The sequence below is a fragment of the Nilaparvata lugens genome, chromosome 8, assembly GCF_014356525.2.
Source record: "Nilaparvata lugens isolate BPH chromosome 8, ASM1435652v1, whole genome shotgun sequence".
Classification (NCBI taxonomy): domain Eukaryota; kingdom Metazoa; phylum Arthropoda; class Insecta; order Hemiptera; family Delphacidae; genus Nilaparvata; species Nilaparvata lugens.
This window is the reverse complement of record NC_052511.1, coordinates 33728803-33748685: the sequence shown is the minus strand read 5'-3', so window position 1 is coordinate 33748685 and position 19883 is coordinate 33728803. Positions and strand designations below refer to the sequence as shown.

The window sequence follows — 19883 nt, the reverse complement described above, 5'->3', positions numbered from 1 at the left end:
ATAACAAGAATATGTCTGGAAATTTTTGGAGTAGTTTATATGCTGCTTGTGTAAACCAAATGTCTCGGGTTTGAATCTCGGCCGAACAGTATATTTTTTCTCGGATCACTCTCGTGATTCGGAACACGTTAGGCCGTCGGTCCCAGCTGCCTAAAAACAGCCGTTAAGCCATGGCAGTGGCATTGAAATTTATCAGGTACGACCTGAAAAATCTAACACCAGACCTGGGCCAGCCAGGTAAATCGATTTCTATTTTATAATGAACAATTTTATGGGAGTAAATATGTATCCTATTGAGAATAAGAACATTATAATAAGAATTCTATGGGTATCTTTGTACTCGTAGTTATTGATTTATTGAGCTGAGTTCAACTAAGCTATCGAACTAAAAAACTTACGAGTTTTAGTATGAATTTGCTGAGAATGTTTTCCAAATCTTCAGAACCACTTCCAGATGGTTCGTAATCCACCCTAAGCTGTAAGTCCATTCGTCTTTCATCATAATCATCATTATTCACTCACGGCCAAGTGGAGTGTTCATATAGGCAACATGCTCAGCATAAAATAGTTTTTGAATCGATCTGTTTTTTTAATACCCGATTCCTTTCCAGACGTATTTGAGAGAACTGATTAGAGAAATGGTTCCAGCATTCTATTCACACCTACAGAGACACACTGATGCCATGGAACTTTTGTTCTGTCATCGCTGGATTTTGTTGTGAGTATTCGAAATAAATAAGTAATCATTTCAAATAATGAAGCGTATTCAAATAAATCACAGCTGGACATGAACCATTAGAGCTGGAAACTAGAAAGTCTCCATACTGAGGAGTTGCAACGAATCAATAAGTAGTATGTTAGGATTGATAGAATTTGTTCATTAGTATTTAGACTAGATAGTATTGAACAAAAAGTTTCAATTTTCTTTTTTCTTTAATATTCATTCTTAAGCTTTTTGTATTAAATATTAATCTTCACTATATTGGAAATTCAATAGATATTCAATACAATCATTTCTATGCTGATGCTATCACATATTCACAGCCATGTTATAACGTAGGCCTATATATTATCTCATCTTTATCATGTCATTGCTAATTGCTATATTCTGATTTTGCAGATGCTTCAAGAGGGAGTTTCCCGAAGAAGTGGCACTTAAAATGTGGGAAGCATGTTGGGCGAACTATCTCACCGACTATTTCAATCTTTTCCTGTGTTTGGCAATTGTTTCGGCGTATGCTGACGATGTCATCGCTCAGGATCTACGAACTGATGAAATGCTTTTGCACTTCAGCTCTCTGGCGCTTTACATGGATGGGGAACTCATTCTTAGGAAGGTAAGGACTGAGGAACTAGTCTCTAAAGTTATCATTTCTATAATGTAATCAGTTTGAATTGAGTAACCACTCATTGTTTTATTTTACGTTTTCATAGTGATAAACGTAGTGGTAATTCTAGTGTAATTGAGCCCACTTTGATTCTATAACTATAACCATGGCCAACAACACTATACTTACTTACTTACTCCCAGGGCCATCTATATCTAAGTTGACATTTGGCCGCACCAACAAACTGTCTCCACGTAGTTCGCTCCTCAGCATCTCTTTCTGTCACTCCAAGTCTCTCCATGTCAGTCTTAACCTGTTGCCACCATCTCTGTCTGGGTCTCCCACGGGGCCTTCTTCCTAGAGGGTTGGGTGTTGAAACTTTTTTCAGCTTGGACTCTTTTCCTCTTCTGAGTATGTGCCCATCTCAAACTTTATCACAGTGATTTGTTCAACATTTGAGTAGCTGATAAATTTCCGTTAAAAAGTTGAGTCTGCATATCGCTTTCACCGATATTTTCTATCAAGTTTTATTGAATTGAATATTTGATTTTGATCAAGAAAAATGTAATATTACAGATTCAATAACGTTCTTAAGAATAGGGACAATAGCAATGGTTCTGAAATTTTCTGGTTTACTCGAGTCACCCTTCTTAAAAATTGGAGTGATATTTGTGTATTTGAAACATTTAGGAAAAACACCGTCCTTGAGTACTTTGTTTATTATGAAAGTCATTGGATCTATCAGACTGTCACTAAATGCTTTTATTGTGAAATTAGAGAGATTTACAATACATATTGATGTTGCAGATTCCTTGCATAATAGTGAGCCACTGATTGTGCTATAATGATTTTGTATTATTTTCGCAGGCAAGAGGTCTGTTATACCAATTTCGACAACGAACTGTGATACCGTGTTCCTTAGCAGAGTTGTGTCAAGAGTGCGGCCCGGGAATGTGGGACTCGGGGCATGCGCCGTCGGTCGTCTGTCGCGGCGAGAACTGTCCGCAGACTCCGTGTCCTTACCGAGGCATTTCCACCGCACAACAGTGAACTCGGCAACCATGCCTACATACTATTATACTATTCCATTTTAAACTTTCTAAACTGCATTTAAATGTATTCTTATCAATATATGAAACTTCATAATAGTTCTCCGAATAGATTGTGCTGTTTGAGTCTATTTGACAATTTTTTATTCAATTACTTCACTTCCTAAAATGACTTACCCAAATCTTCTCTTTTCTTTAAAATCACTGTTTCTTTCTCAAATTCACTGTATTAAATTATTGCAGGACTGCAGTTCCGTGTTGAAAACAAAACCAACTTAATAAAGCTAAAAATTTGTTGGATTCAACACGAATCTACAGTCCTGCAAGATAGTTTAATAAAGTGGGTTTGATAAAAAATATTGTGCTTTTCAATAATTATGGAGAAGTTCTACATCAACAAATTATCAAAAATTACATTTTCTTCAATCATACAGCACTCGGAATCTTTCTGGCTGCACACAGTTTTTTAACAAGCTCCAAGCTTCATGGTTGATGTCAACACTGAAGTGTCTGAAGTTAGCGCTTTCCTTTGTATTGTCCTATGTACCTCTCCTGGGCAGAGGCATACATGGAGAATCAGTGAGCCGGTCGCTCACTCCGTCACCGGCCAGTGTTGTTTGACCATAGTGTGGTCACGTTATATGTTGCTATCCTTGTCTATCATTTGGCAAAGCAGATAGCGTTATCCTTTTCTAGCTCTGCAAGTTGCCAGATCGTCTTTTAACAATTTATAAATATAATATCTAATTTAAACTCTGATAATTCATTATTTTTAATAATTGAAAAATATATTTTATTGACGAATAGAATAATATGATTGATTATTTTGAAGATGAAAACTTGGTTTGTTGTTGACCTGCTTTTCACGAACCCAGCTTGGTGCTCTTAAATTACTCCATCACAATAGTATTCTAGGCGGTTGAGAATTACTTTTACATAACTTGATTGGGTACACTGAGAAGGGTGATGCCTCTGTAATTACCGCAGTCTTCTTTAGCTCCTTTTTTTAGTATGGGCACTATAACAGCTTCTTGCCATTCAGGTGGTATTTGCTCTTTCTCCCAATTTTCCAGGATTAGTACCCACAATTTTCCAACAATTACTTCACCTCCTTTCTTTAACAATTCTGCTGTTATCTCATCTCTCCCAGGCGCCCTGTTGTTTTTCAAGGATTTGATAGCTTTTTCCACTTCTTCTCTGGTTGGGGGTTCTACATTAGGCTGAACGTTGTGATAATAACACTGCTCATTTACTAGGGATGTCTAGGGATGTCCCGCTTTGGTCCTCTACATTTAATAATTCACAAAAATATTCTCTCTATCTTTCTAGTAGTTTTTGACTCTTAGTCACTAAGCCTCCTTCCTTATTTTTGACTCCATAGGGGCGTGGGGTGAATCCTTTCTTGAAGAATCTCACTTTTCTGTAGAAGTCTCTTGCATTATTTTATGTATTGTCTTCCTCAGCTTTGTCCAGCAGACCAATAATATGGAGTCGTTTTTTCTTCTTAGTAGCCTATTGATTTGTCTATTGGACTCTCTGTATAGCTCCCGGTCTTCTATACTATTGCTGTTCATCCAGGTGTTTTTCCATCTACGTCGTTCTTCTACTATTTGTTGGCATTCTTGATCAAACCATGGCTTTTTGTTTCTCGTTTGTCTTTTGCCACACACTTCTTCCGCAGTGTCTAGAATTGTATCTCTGATTTTTGTCCATTTTTTGTCAATGCTCTCATTTTCTTCCATTTCTCTAAGGATACTGAATCTATTGTCAAGCTCCAAAGCAAATTCCTTTGCTATTCCATTGGCCTCAAGTTTTTCAGTGTCTATTCGTCTTTTTGGTCGTTCTGCCTTTCTTCTATGCATTGCTATTCTTTGGTTTATTTTGACTAGTATCATTGTGTGGTCGCTTCCACACTCTAATCCTCTAATGCTTCTTATAGCTGTTACACTGCTCTTATGCCGTTGGTCTGTAAGTACATGGTCGATCTGGTTTTTAGTAACACCGTCTGGTGATGTCCATGCATACTTGTGTATATCTTTTCTAGGAAACATTGTGCTCGAAATTTTAAAGTCATTTGCCAGAGCGAAACTTGCTAGTCGAGTTCCATTGTCATTTGACTGTGCATGTAGGCTTTCTTTTCCAATCACTGGCAGCCACGTTTCTTCTTTTCCCACCTTTGCATTTGCATCACCCAATATGATTTTTATGTCGAAACTTGGTAACTTGTCCACCATTTCTTCAAGGAGTTCATAGAATTGGTCCTTCAACTCATCATCTGAATCCTCAGTAGGTGCATAGAAGCTGACTAGGGATATATTGCTGAATTTTCCTCTTAATGTAATATTGCACATTTTCTCATTACATGCTTCAAACTGGATCACAGCTTCAGCTATTGCCTTCCTGACTGCAAAACCTACACCACCGTAAAACCTATTATCATCACAGCCACTGTAGTAGATCCTGTATTTGTCTGCCTCAATTCTGCCTGCAAGAGACCACCGTGTTTCTTGGAGTGCTACGACGTCCATATTATATTTATCAAGTTCTTTTGCCAATATGTCATAAGCTCCTGGGGTTGCTAAAGTTCTAACATTCCATGTTCCAAATCTAAGTTGTTTAGGGTGAATCCGATTTGTTGTCCGTAGCCTATTTCCTGTCCGATTTCCGAGGCTGTTTGTTGGTGATTCGTAACTTGAGTTTTTTCGAAGGCGGGTTGTTGGCCCAACGCTAAACCCCCAACCTGGAGGACCAGGTAATTTGTTCAGGTGTTCTTCCCTAGCCTTTGGTACTCCAATAACTCCTAACTGCAAGGCAGCAGCCAATTTTCTGTAGGGGGTTTGTTCCCGTAGCCTTTGGAGTTCCTTTGAAGTCCATCTGCAAGGCAGCAGTTTTTGTGCTGATTTTGATCCACCCTAAGTATTTTATTTCCTCGGTACCACCTATATCTAGGAGGCATCCCCCTATCCGCCACCTGGGGAGCGCCTGTTAGGAGATCAGCAACTCCCCCAGGCAACAACACTATAGTCCGGCTATATATTTAACCCATACATTTTTTATTCATTATTTTCCCAGGTTATTGTTAAGGTGCGTACAGACTTTCGCTCTGCTCCGCAATCGAACGTCACTCGAGCAGATCGATTGATGATCGCAGGTGGAGCAAGAGTGGAACGCGAGAAGAGCGTGTAACAGAACTCGAGGTTGGCTAGTTTGTAGGTCAAACTAACCAATAGTTGCGCATGCGCGGTCAATGTTTTTGTTTGTAATGTTTTTTAATAGTTACGATCTTTGTGTTAGCAAATGAAATTATCAAAATTAATAATTAATTATTAAATTAAATAATATAAAGTTATAGAAGCATTTATAATAATAGGTATCGGCATATTAGCATTTAGAAGAAAGAAGCTGAACTCCCAATCAAGCCTTTCACCTTTTGAAACATTGACAGACATTACCTTTTATATTAAAACATTAAAATAAATGCAATAATCATAATATTTATTACATAAACATAATGTATTATTAGGCTACCCAGCAATCCCCTGGTAAGAATATTTTATTTAGTTTTGTCACCCGATCAGCTGGATTGGACAATTCACATTTGTGAGGTTAGGAGTCAACAATAAGAAAAGAGCGGATCATTTGAGTGAACAGTCTAGAGGTTATGTAAAGGTGCCTACATTCAAGATTCAAGATACTTTATTGCCAGAACATCTTTACATTGTATGAGCACGTCAAAAAATAATAACACTAATATATCACTTGTGAAATAAAAGCGAAATTATTATATAAAATTAAGCATATGATAATAATAAATCTTATATTATATGAAAATATTACAATAACAATTTGTTTTAGTCTTAGTTAGAAACAAACTACAATTCATATTAATAATAATTAATAAGTTATTCAGTTTTACCAAAAATTAAAAGGCATCATGAGCAATCATTATATTGAAGATTGAAGATACTCATCTACCGAATAGTATGCACTCTGTCAATTTATTTTTCAAAATTTGTTTGAATTCATAGATTGGCAGCTCTCTAATTTCCAAAGAAAGGTTGTTATAAATTTTGGCTTGTTGAAAAATATGGCTATCTCTTGTCTTGGAGAGTCTTATTTGAGGCAGTGATAGATCATTGCCACGTCGGGTGGAGTAAGAATGATTGGCTCCCAGACGCGGAAAAGATTCTATATTAATTTTAACATATAGCAATGTATGAAGAATAAAGAGAGAAGGAAACGTTAGAATTTCTAGACTTCGGAAACTTTCTTTACAAGACTCTCTGTTCTTCAAGTTATTCAATACTCTCACTGCCCTTTTTTTGCCAAATGAAAACCTTTGTTGCATGACAAGAGTTGCCCCAGAAACGAATTCCATAGGAGGTGAGGGATTGGAAAAGTCCATAATATACGAGTAACAAATATTCAGCATTCAAAGATAACTTGAGTTTCCTAAGAAGAAAAACAACTCTGGAGAGTCTTCTGCTCAGACTCAAGATATGAGGCTCCCAACCCAATCTTCTCTCCAATGTAAATCCCAACAGTTTGACATTATTCTTGACATTAGTATCCTCAGGGGGACCACTAAGGAAGAAGCATATATATTAAGTCTTACTCTCATTAATGACTAGATGATTTGTTTCAAACCACAATTTTGCAGAGTTAAAGGCTCCCAACACCTTAGATTTGACTTTTTCATAATCTTGGTCAGAGGATATTAATGTTGTATCATCGGCATATAAAACAGACAACGTTGGAATATTACAATACAGGTCATTAACAAAAATAAGAAAAAGAAAAGGGCCCAAAACAGAACCTTGTGTGACACCTGCCACAACATCTCTAAAGCCAGAACATTTACTATTAATAACAACCCTTTGCTTCCAATCAAACAGGTATGATTTTTTCAGCTCCAGCTCATTCTCTCTCACTCCATAGAAGTAGAGCTTGTCTCATAAAGGATATCAAAGGGTAAACAATCGAAGCTTTGGTGAGATCAATTAAGGCTGCTGCTACTATGTTTTTATTCTCAAAGTTTTGGAGGACAAAATAAACAGTTTTCAATAGCCATGACAGTAGTGTGGTTGGGACGAAAGCCATGTTGATGTTCATACAATAAGTCATTATTTACAAAGTATTCGTATAATTGCAATACAAGACATGATTTGCCGTGCTACCATATTTATCCAAATAGGTTTGATAGCTTTCACCTATCATCTAAGGAAAGTCATCAATTCCAATATATGCTAAAATCTTGATAAATCATGAACGGATTTAATGCCTATGAATAATAATTCCAGTTCAGAGCAAATCAAATTTTAATTTTAATAAAACTTTTTATTTAACCTTTATATTGTTTAGAATTATGTGTTTATTCAAAAAAAAACTTTATCACAGTGATTTGTTCAGCATTTGAGTAGCTGATAAATTTCCGTTAAAAAGTTGAGTCTGCATATCGCTTTCACCGATATTTGCTATCAAGTTTTATTGAATTGAATATTCGATTTTAATCAAGAAAAATGTAATATTACAGATTCAATAACTTTCCCAATAATAGGGACAATAGCAATGGTTCTGAAATTTTCTGGTTTACTCGAGTCACCCTTCTTAAAAATTGGAGTGATATTTGTGTATTTGAAACATTTAGGAAAAACACCGTCCTTGAGTACTTATTTGTTTATTATGAAAGTCATTGGATCTATCAGACTGTCACTAAATGCTTTTATTGTGAAATTAGAGAGATTTACAATACATATTGATGTTGCAGATTCCTTGCATAATAGTGAGCCACTGATTGTGCTATAATGATTTTGTATTATTTTCGCAGGCAAGAGGTCTGTTATACCAATTTCGACAACGAACTGTGATACCGTGTTCCTTAGCAGAGTTGTGTCAAGAGTGCGGCCCGGGAATGTGGGATTCGGGGCATGCGCCGTCGGTCGTCTGTCGCGGCGAGAACTGTCCGCAGACTCCGTGTCCTTACCGAGGCATTTCCACCGCACAACAGTGAACTCGGCAACCATGCCTACATACTATTATACTATTCCATTTTAAACTTTCTAAACTGCATTTAAATGTATTCTTATCAATATATGAAACTTCATAATAGTTCTCCTAATAGATTGTGCTGTTTGAGTCTATTTGACAAATTTTTATTCAATTACTTCACTTCCTAAAATGACTTACCCAAATCTTCTCTTTTCTTGAAAATCACTGTTTCTTTCTCAAATTCACTGTATAAAATTATTGCAGGACTGCAGTTCCGTGTTGAAAACAAAACCAACATAATAAAGCTAAAAATTTGTTGGATTCAACACGAATCTACAGTCCTGCAAGATAGTTTAATAAAGTGGGTTTGATAAAAAATATTGTGCTTTTCAATAATTATGGAGAAGTTCTACATCAACAAATTATCAAAAATTACATTTTCTTCAATCATACAGCACTCGGAATCTTTCTGGCTGCACACAGTTTTTTTAACAAGCTCCAAGCTTCATGGTTGATGTCAACACTGAAGTGTCTGAAGTTAGCGCTTTCCTTTGTATTGTCCTATGTACCTCTCCTGGGCAGAGGCATACATGGAGAATCAGTGAGCCGGTCGCTCACTCCGTCACCGGCCAGTGTTGTTTGACCATAGTGTGGTCACGTTATATGTTGCTATCCTTGTCTATCATTTGGCAAAGCAGATAGCGTTATCCTTTTCTAGCTCTGCAAGTTGCCAGATCGTCTTTTAACAATTTATAAATATAATATCTAATTTAAACTCTGATAATTCATTATTTTTAATAATTGAAAAATATATTTTATTGACGAATAGAATAATATGATTGATTATTTTAAACAAGAATAATGAACAGTTGATATCACATCAGATATACCTATATAATCATCCTCTATAGTAGGAAGTGGCAAGGCAGAGAATCGGCAACGCTGCTTTCCTATCTTTCTCCATTGCTATTATAATGTGAACCTCACTAAAGGGCAGCCAGTTGGGCAGTCACATTCTGGCTGCCAGTGTGGTCATCAGGTTTGGTAGCAGCCAGCAATTCCCTCTTCCATTTCAATGAAGATTTTTCATTTCGAATTCCCACTTGAGTAAATATTATTCTTTTAATTAGGTCCGTAATTCAGAATAAGTCTATATTATATGGAAGAGAAATGTAGCTAAGTGTTTCCAGATATTAGTCATTATCTTGAGTGAAAATTATTATGACAAATCAAAATAAATAATCTATCCCTGTATTCTAATCTAATTGATTTATCAAACTGTTTCATATTTTCTATCTACACTAATTCTAAATTAAAATTTACTGCACAACTTTTGAAACTCTAGATGTCAATTAGCAAATTATAGAATAAATGTTTAAATTTTTGGTGGTGTATTACAATTGTAGGTTATTCTCTTAAGCTAATAGTAATAGATTAAATGTGTAATTCGACTGATTCAGAAGAAGCCAACTTGAAGATTTTTATATTCTTTCTTTCTCTTGTGTTCTCCTGTAATCTCGTATTTGTTCAACCTATTACAATATCTGAACTATGTTTTTTCCAATAATTGATGAGGGATTACTAAGCATATAAATATATTACAATATAATGTCAGTTATGATAAAATTATTGCTTTTCTCGAGGTTAATAGAGTTTAAGTTTATTTTACCTTGTAGCTCTACCAGATAGCAGTTAATCAGCTCTATTGATTTTCCAAGTAGCCAAATTTACGTTATTAGTTAATTATGTATGTAAGGAGGGAAAAGAACTATAATAACAAAAGAGAACAGAATAACTAGAACTTTAATTAATTGGTATCTTTCTGTTTACATGGTTGAAAATGATAAATATAAATTTTTCTTCATTCCAAAAAGGTAAAATATAAACACAAACACAATATTAAAATTGAATTTAATGGGAAAACTACTCGCTGCTGCTAAAGATGATTCAATCTTTGAGGTTATGAAAATTAAGAACAATGATCTTATCCAGTAGTCACCTACCTTCTGAATATGGCTTCCCCCTTTGGCATCCACTGGTTTAATCGCGACTTTACAGTTAGTATTTTAAAAGATCAAAAATTAACTGAACCAATGAACAGGCTCAGAACCCGTCTCCCTCAATAATACAATTATTTTTAAACTGCCCGATCTGTGACAGAATAACTGTATTATAAAACGAAACGAAGTCTAGCCTTTCTCACTGGATCAGCCGGACTTTACTCACAGTCCTAAAGAACGAGCTCTGCCCCAAAAGCTAAATTATGGGTATCAATATAAACTCAGTCAATGCCAAACATGAAAGCCATTTCAAGTACATATTTTTATCTGTCGCACAAGCGGCACGTTTGTTATTAGAAACAAAAAGAAGCTACGTTAATATTGACAACAAATGAAATAAACAATCTTTCTGTCGATGACAAAGATTGTTCAAAGACAAAAACACTGTTCATTGAACTTTTAATTAAAAAACTCTAAAATCCTGATCAATATGAGATAAAATATATGATTAATATATATGTCCCATATGACCAGGTGACAGTTAATTAGCTAAATTGATTTTCTAAGAACCAAATTTATGTTCAAGTATCAGGTTGATCAATATATTGCAGGAGAGGAAGAGCTGAGAACGCATATCGGTTGTATTTTTAAGTAGGCGTGAATTAGATCAAAATAGCATTATACTCGTATTCTAGTCTTATTTTACAAAACACCAGGAAGATCTAAATTTATACATTATATAAGTTTATTAGAGGTAGTATTTTGACCTATTGAAATGACAACTTCAAATTAAAAGTATAACTATAAATTTTAATCTATGTGTTTTTTGAATGCTTTAATAAATCATGCCTCTATTATAATATGTATTTCTAGAATATTGTATTTTTTTTTTTAGATTTTTAGACTTTTCCATGAGATGAGTAAATTGTTTTTTTTTCATAATTTAGTATGTTGTTTGTAAACGATAGGCCTACAATTGGCTTCCATTAAATGTATTGCATGAAATTTCAATTAAGAGCCGTATTCATTTTTATTCTCAAGTACGTTCTCAGCCGAGTAACCAATTACAGGTTCCAATCAGAACTATTTTCTTAGCTAGATCAACGATTCTGATTGGTCCTAAAAGCGTACTTAACTAAGAACTTCCTTAAAAATCGTTTATACACAAGGCCTTAGAAGGAATTGTTTTATTCCATTCAATCCAATTTAGTCCTAATTTCCTTTGTTTAAAGACAAAGATCAATCAAACCATTCATTTTTCATCATTGCTATTATTATTAGTTGAGTATTTGAACATGAGAAACGCATTGGAAGTCATACTAATTTTATACCATGTTGATCATCCTACTATGATTGTTAGTTAAAATTGCCTTAAAATATACTGTATAATAATACTTTTTGCATTATTGCATGCGTTATAATTCGTATCGTTAATAATTAAAAACAAGATTTTGCTTGTGTGCTAAAGCGACTTCTATTCAATTATTGTATTCAAAATATCAGATGTCATGAATAGGCTTCGCACAATTTCTGTTGAAGGGAATTCTTTTGAATTTCTAAGCTGTGATAAATAAAAACTGTTATTGTATCAAACTAATATGGCTTATTCATTTTATGTTCCTAGACCATTCTGTACTTTGATCAATCATGGCTTCTCATTACCATTCAGTATCAAAGTACCGGTACATAGTCTTAATTTGTTCTGGTAAATACGCTCTTCCTTCTACTTTTTCAAATGATAAGGATCTGGTTAATAAAATGCTTGAAGAGATTCAACATAATTTTACTCACTACTATTTACCTATTAACTGAATTTATTATGATAATCAAGTTCTCTCCATGAATCGCTATCACTGTGTTGTTCCTTATGCTATTTTTTGAAATTCCTCATCAAACTCAGATAAGAGTAGCTGGCATTAGCAATCTGAAATCACGTTCATGGACGATTAACAATAGCCCATTGTTCAGATTTTTACTGTATTGCTAAACTGATTGAAAATTTCAAATATTATTATTTCCTAGTTAATTTCAAGATCTTTAGATTTCAAGTTGAGTTGTCACAATTCATTTATTCCGAAATCGTATAGATGTCAACTGATAGTTGAGCTGGTAAAATTTCATTGTCAAAATCGGTAGTTCAAACAGTATAATTTTTTTATTGGATAAGACTATATTATTTCAAAATACTTTAGAGTCTTATTCTGATTATGAAGTAATTTTTTTAGCTCAATTGAATTTCTGCAAAAGAGATTTAACAATATTTAAACCTCAAAAATTGATGGTAGATCAGTTTGTATACAGGTATATTGATCGAATGTAGAATATTTAAAAGATTGGTAGAATTACCACCTTGTAGAAAGAGTTAATAACTTAAGGGCTGAGTCACACTGATCTGATAGGTATACCACACTAACTATACAAGCTAAAATTATTATTCTCAACAAAAATAAGGAGTCCAACTTACTAGCATGATAGTGTGTCTATCCAAGACATAAAGTCCGGCAGGTTTCAGTGCTACATCCTTTTGTGTATTGGCCATAATGATGAGTAGACTTCTCTTGTAGCTATTACATTTATTTATCCAGTTACTGTGATTTAAAGAAAGTCGTAATTTTTCTCCCTGTAACAAAAGATTCTTCTTCTGGTAATACATATAAAATAAATGACTTAGTCACGCTATAATCACGATTGATTTTTTAACTCGTCATTATAAAAAGGCTTATGCAAAAGAGTAGAGACCTACTTGTCAAGAAATAAAACTTATTCAATCCTTACCGCCGATGCGAAATTCAAGCACCATGCGTTTTCAATTTTATGTTGGAGCAAAATATTTTTATACAGTACAGAATAGCCTAGGTTAAATTTGACTCTACTTTTAATAGAACTTTAAAAATTCAATATTATTTAATTCCCACCGCCGATGCGAAATTCAAGCTTCATACGTTTTTAAATTTATTTTGGAGCAAAATATTTTTACATACCTATTACGGAATAGCTTAGGTTAAATTTTACTCTACCTACTTATAATAGAACTTTGAAAATTCAATAATGGATAATATTCTACAGTGAAACACGAATATTACTGGCCTATTATAAGTGTTTCAAGATGAAGGCCTAACTTACGCGGTCTTACCTCATCAATAATGAATTGTCCAAAAAATGTGAATGATCCCAGAATGAGAATATTAACGATTAATACTCCCAAGAATGTAATTTGCATGCCTCTGTCATTTACCTGTAAGAAGAAAACGCCTTCAATTATCAAAACTTTTGAAATATCTATGGATGAATTGCAAAAATTAAGAAGGAGAATAATCAAGCTTTATTATCCTAATAATAAGCCCTTTATAATTCGTAGGATTCAACATCATTAATTTATGAAATTTTAAACTCTAATAAACCTTAGCTGCTGTGAGGGGTAGTTATTTTATTTATTCATTTATGAAAACATGGAAGCATACAGGATTTCTCCCAAAAATTGCGTCCATAACGACATATTACAATAGTTCATTATACATAGTAAGAGTACAAAAAAATTAAGAATATCAAAAATAAAATTGAATTCCAGTAAAAATTAAATACTACTGTAGAGCTACACCACACCACAACAGATGCAATGAGTGGAGAATTTATATGATTTTTATACAAAAGAAAAATATATATAAAATACTGAAAATATAAATTATATAATACAAAGCACATCACTACAAGTTGCAAGACTCATATTTTATACTCATAATCATTTTATTAAGTTGATGATGTTAATTTTTTTAATTTAACCTTCCGGCAGTCGCGCTGTTGGAAAAAGTTCAACAGGGTCAGTTTTTTTGCTGCACAAAACTATTGAATGGAGTGGTGTCAGTGAATGAGTCACCTACGCATTCCAAAACTTTCCCCCACCACTGAGTTGCAGTATAAACCGAGCAATGGTTCAGTCTTTAGGTGCCATTTAGTCGCGACAGTGCATGAGTCGTACTGTGCATAAGATTGGGAAAGACTGTATACAGGTACAGGGACTGTAAACGAACCAATAACACAGAATTGATGGCTTTGCTTGATGTGCCTTATTGGGCTATGAAATGGTAATCAGCCAAACGTTCATAGGCGTAAAATAATCCAAAAAGATGGTAAATGTAATTATAAATTAATCAATATGTTTTGACAGTAAACAGAGTAGCCTACATAACACTTGGAAAATTGCATGTTGTACAAAATACAACACGCGACTGCTCGTGTGATCGAGTAGGGCGCGACTACCGGAGGGTTAAATGAATTAAAATGCCTACCGTATACACTCACCTCATAAATACAAAAGAATGATACACATTGCTCAACCACGCATACAGCATATAAGAGTAGCATCATAACTGCTGTAGCACTGTCATAGTCTTTGATTGTCCTGAAATTATGCACATTTTTGAATTGAAAATTGTTTTTATATAAGGATTCAACCAACATGGAAAATTCATTTTCAAAACCATCTTGTAATAAAATCGGAATAATATAATATTTTATATGAAATTTCATAAGAAATAATTTTAAAGGAAAAGTCTCCAGAATAATGGTTTATTTAAAAAATAATCATAACTTTGACTTTCCTTATAAAGTATCTGGATTATGTCTGTAGGTATAAATTCACTTGAAAACTTATTAGGAATGTGAATTTTTATTCAGGCCTGCATCAATTTATTGCCAAATTAACAAAGAAAATATCCACTATCAGAATAAAATTACACAGATTATCAATGTTTATACAGAGTTGGGCAGGGAGGATGAATGATTTAAAATAATAGTTACACACTCATTTTTAAACGAAACTCAAAATTTATTTTTTCAGTGTGTACCTTGGATGTTGCCATTATAAAAATTAGAAAGGGAAAAATTAAAACATTGATTATGTACAAAAAATAACATCTGTTGAATGCTGTCCGTTTTTGTCCATACGCTCCAGTAGACGTTGTGAGAAGTTGGCCATACTCCTCTGAAGCATTGCACGTGGTACCGCTCGAATTTATTGTGTTTTGTTTCACTGATGGCTTCAAAGGTTCGTGGTTTGTTTATGTATACACGTAATTTTAGGTAGCCCCATAAAACTTATTATTGGCCCTTACTTTTTCGAGAAAACGGTCGAACCATCACTGTCAATACGGATCGTTACCTAACGATGTTGCGTGATTTTTTTCTGTCAAATTGAGAAGACGACGAATCAACGTCAATACTGTATGGTTTTAACAAGATGATGCGACATACCTAAAAGCACATGTATACATAAAGAAACCACGAACCCTTGAAGCCCTCAGTGAAACAATAACACAATAAATTCAAGCGGTACCACGTGCAATGCTTCAGAGGAGTATGGACAACTTCTCACAACGTCTACTGGAGCGTATGGACAAAAACGGACAGCATTTAACAGATGTTATTTTTTATACATATAATCAAAGATTTAATTTTTTCCTCTCTAATTTTTATAATGGCAACATCCAAGGTACACACTGAAAAAATAAATTTTGAGTTTCGTTTGAAAATGAGTGTGTAACTGTTATTTCAAATCATCCATACCTCCCTGCCCAACCCTATATAAGTAAGTGTATTTTTCATATATTATTATCAGGACTGTCGTGCGTCTCCAATATATCTATACGGGAAGCGCTCGGCACTGTCGTGGGTCCCAGGCATAGCCACTCTCAACACTGGATTAGAGTGATTATCATACCCACTAAACTGCCTACTATTCCCCTGTTGAGGATAATAATTGTAACCTCTATGAAATAATTGTGCGCTCTACGGTCTATGCTATATATATATATATATGTCATAAAATCGCGTTTCTGTTCTGGCGCGTTTGATTATGTGTAACTAGTGAAAGTAAAATCTCCTATATGTTTCATTCAATTAAGTTTGTCATAATACTCTATCAAGTATTTTTATTTGATCAACAAGTCCAGTTGTATCGGAATAACATTCAACAACCCTAAGAGTAACTCATGAGACTGAATTCTCATAGAGAGAATCATACTTCTACTCAGTCTACTCATGGTATACGCCATCTAATGGAATACAGAGATAGCATGCATTCCACCTTGGTGAGTCACCATGGAGGAGAGGTGTCTCTCCTCCCCATACTATATAAATGTACGGTATTAGTTTTAAAAATAGAACAAGGTACCTATAACGAATTACAAGAACAATAAAAATGATAAATTATGTTATGAACAAACTTCAGTTTCGCAGGCATCGCCTAGTGTTTTATTTTGATTCACAAAGTTTTTATATATAAGAATTGATTATTATTTTGCTTTACTATGTATTACTGGAATGATTATTCTAATTGTGTTATTTTATTATTATGGCGAAATAAAATTTGATCTATATAGTTTTTACTTGTAAATTGCATTATGATAATCGACCATGAACTTTATGTAGAGATCAAGCGGTTTGCCCTCTACAATGCCTCCGAGACGTTCATCCATTTCATCAACAAAGCAGGCCAACAGCTTGAGCGCCGAACTGATGTTCATCATAGCTGAGGAGGTCATGGCGAACCAGCCCATGTAGATGAACAGGTGCAGAGAGATGGCGAACTGCTGGAAGCCTGCCAGCAGCGAATAGGTGGAGAGGTTGTTGATGCTGAACGGCAGCCACGAGCCAGCCACAGGCATCGGGATCTCCTTCTCGAGCACATCGTCTCCCAAATCACCGGTGCTGATCTTTATGAACCCCGAGATGGCCGGGATTATTCCGGTCGTGATTGCATAGCACGTTACAGTTCCTATGAAACTTTAATTCAATTGCATTTTTATTCTCTCTAATATGGTATACAATTGTTATGAAAATTATTATTGTCAGATAGAATCGGGGCTTTACAGGAGTATCATCCAGTGTTCTGCCAATCGTATTCATGGTTTTGTGAATTATACGACATGAGAAGTGAGTTTTCTCATATGACAATATTATTTCACGTTCACTGCAAAATTAAAGAATTTCAGAGAAAATATACCGTATATAAGAGGAACTAAACATTACTATATTCTATCCGATAATAATAATATTATACTTATCAGTTTTTTTACTTTCTTGATAACCATAAGCATCAGCCTATTCAAATACTTAGAATAAAATACACATTTTTATGCCCTATTTGAAAGTCGTTTCATCCACATTAGGTGAAAAGTGGATAAATATTTAAATTTGTTCAATTATTATCAACTCGGGATACTGCAAAACATATTTTTAATTCCGCTGCTATGGGACAATACTTCATAATTAGATTTATCCCTACCCTAGTCAAACGTTATTTTGAAGCTTGATATTACAGAAACTACCTATCTATGGAATAAGTTCATTTAATCTTGTTATAATAGATAAATTAACTAAATAGATTTAAAAAAAAATCATCTGCTTTTATTTAATCTGTAACTATTTTCATCTTCAGATGGAAATTAAAGAGATATTGCATTTATTCAAATGCTAAACGATAATAATAATTATTAAACGAAAATCCAGATTTAAATGCTGTAAACTACCCTGAAGTCTTCTGCTACTCTACTGCAATAGTATCTTAAGTCACAAGGACGGGAAGGGCCGTTTTGCAGGCGAGAATGATGTTTCTAGTCGAGGCGTTAGCCGAGACTAGAATTTCATTCGAGCACTGCAAAAGACATTCACGTCCAAGTAACTTACACTATTTTTTGTCATAATAATCTGGAAAAGAATAATTCAGAAACAGAAAACATTACCTGCTTGTGCTGACATTACTACAAGCATTTTATAAACATAACCTAGTTTACAAGTTTCGAATCAGGAATTTCTTGATTGTAGTTGACAAAACATCCACCTGGAGCACTAAAAGGCGGCAGTTTTGCTGTTCCAAATTCGGAACTAGGAAACATACTCGACTGTAAAGAAAACATATGATTTTATTACAGTATAGTATGCTGTAATGAGAATCATATGTTTATTTGTTCTACAATCAGCTGTTTACCGGCTTGATTTCATGGATGTAAAACAGCTGAAATTGAATGACTATGACAAAAATATGTTAACAGGGTTAACAGCTACCTATAGATGGAAAGTAGCTCTAAAAGAAAGTTTTAGATAGTAGCTCTCATCGAATTTCCATCTATAGCTGTTAACCCTGTTGTCAATATTTGAAGTACCGTAGCAGAAATCTCTGGCGTGGATTACAGAATTCAACTCTGGATTTTCGTTAATAATTATTATTTTTATCCTTTTGCACTGAATTTCAAATTACAATTTATAAGTAATTCATCAAATCATTCAAAATAGTCCAAAAATATAGTAAAACAATTAGCATATGGTATCTTCTTTTGAGATAGCAGACACTATCACTATCCTACACTTGCACGAATCTTTTATTATTACCTGACTACTTCATAAAAGAATAAGAAAGAATCCTATTGAAATTCTTCAATTTTGTTTTCCATCACGAACTGCTCATTATTGTATCACTTTTTGTTATTAAAAAGAACGACTAGCAGCCAGTGAGTGAACTAGTGACTAGTTGTCACAGTGAGTGATAATTCATTTATTGGAAAAAATCTGACTGCTGGTCGTTCTTTTTAATAGCAAAAAGTGATTTAATCCTATTGGAAATAAACCACAGTAAGCTATAGAATCTAAAATATATTTTTACCTTCCACTCATAACTTTGAATGTTTGAATAGTGATTATCAATATGTTGCTCTCAATCTTGAGTTGAATTGTTTTCTTCACTGTATCAAAAATGAGGTACCTTATTACGAATAAGAATATCCGTACAATGAATATCCTCTATGGATATTTTCCTCTCCTAAATTGATTATTAAAACGAACCTACCCATCAATAAATTTTCCGATAGTGTTATATTATTGAAAACTAGTTAAACTATAATTATAAGTTCTACAAGACTGAACCTTCCAATACCTCATTCAAGTCGGCTACCTGATAAATTTACCAGCAGCTTTGAGCTTGAAGCTTTCTTCGATACGGTACCAAATTAATAAATTGGGAGAAGGGAATAATTTACTTATAACTCAATTCTACCCAAGAAAATACGGTAATGAGAAATGTTAATAGCATATTGTTTGCACATCAAAAGTTTAACCGGATTATAAAAGTTCATGAGCCATAGAAAAGTGAATAATTCACTTTGGAGTATCACCCTTCAATCCACCATGACTTGAGTTAATCATGTTTTTGGCTACCTATCTATTTTGAAAACATTAATTTTGAAACTTTCTGCTTGCCAAGTTGTTGTGGGTTCAATAGCAATAAAATAATCGGACAGAAGTATACAACTTGCCGTACTTTGAAACTTGTTGAACAGGTATCGTAAATTATTAAATTTATGAATAAGTAATATTCAATTCAGTATCATAATTGGAAGCAATCGGCTTGTAAACTTGTGTAGTTGATTAGACTTCTATATAGAAACGAAAAGCGGGTTCGATTATGGTTTAATTATTTATTATAGTTTTATTATTCATTGGTTTATTATTTATAGTTTAATTATTTA

The 19883-nt window shown here is 34.0% G+C and overlaps 2 protein-coding genes across 5 annotated transcripts in view; one reads left to right on the top strand and one right to left on the bottom strand.

Annotated features, from left to right (window-relative positions):
• The window catches only part of LOC111057168 (TBC1 domain family member 16), a 35021-nt gene extending 23059 nt beyond the window's left edge, over positions 1-11962 (top strand). The window contains exons 9-11 of one of the 2 annotated variants that reach the window (XM_039434605.1): positions 612-718; positions 1121-1337; positions 8205-11962. In XM_039434605.1, coding sequence (XP_039290539.1) covers positions 612-718; positions 1121-1337; positions 8205-8387 — 507 coding nt within the window. In that variant the 3' untranslated portion in view covers positions 8388-11962. Of the gene's footprint in view, positions 1-611; positions 719-1120; positions 1338-2195; positions 2996-8204 lie in introns of those variants that run through there. The other variant, XM_022344642.2, reaches the window with a different exon arrangement.
• A 165-nt stretch (positions 11963-12127) lies between these two features.
• LOC111057275 lies at positions 12128-19364 on the bottom strand. 3 transcript variants are annotated; one of them, XM_039434603.1, is made up of 6 exons: positions 19292-19364; positions 16750-17145; positions 14665-14764; positions 13499-13600; positions 12830-12985; positions 12128-12289 (listed from the first exon to the last, which is right to left on the bottom strand). In XM_039434603.1, the coding sequence occupies exons 1-6, from the start codon at positions 19294-19296 to the stop codon at positions 12236-12238; spliced, it is 813 nt and encodes a 270-aa protein (XP_039290537.1). In that variant the 5' UTR covers positions 19297-19364; the 3' UTR covers positions 12128-12235. The 3 variants fall into 3 exon arrangements, with proteins under 3 accessions (XP_039290537.1, XP_039290538.1, XP_039290536.1); XM_039434604.1 differs by lacking the exon at positions 19292-19364 and adding an exon at positions 18105-18280; XM_039434602.1 differs by lacking the exon at positions 19292-19364 and adding an exon at positions 18105-18283 and having other exon boundaries at positions 12133-12289; positions 16750-17137.
• Between the last annotated feature and the right edge of the window lie 519 nt (positions 19365-19883).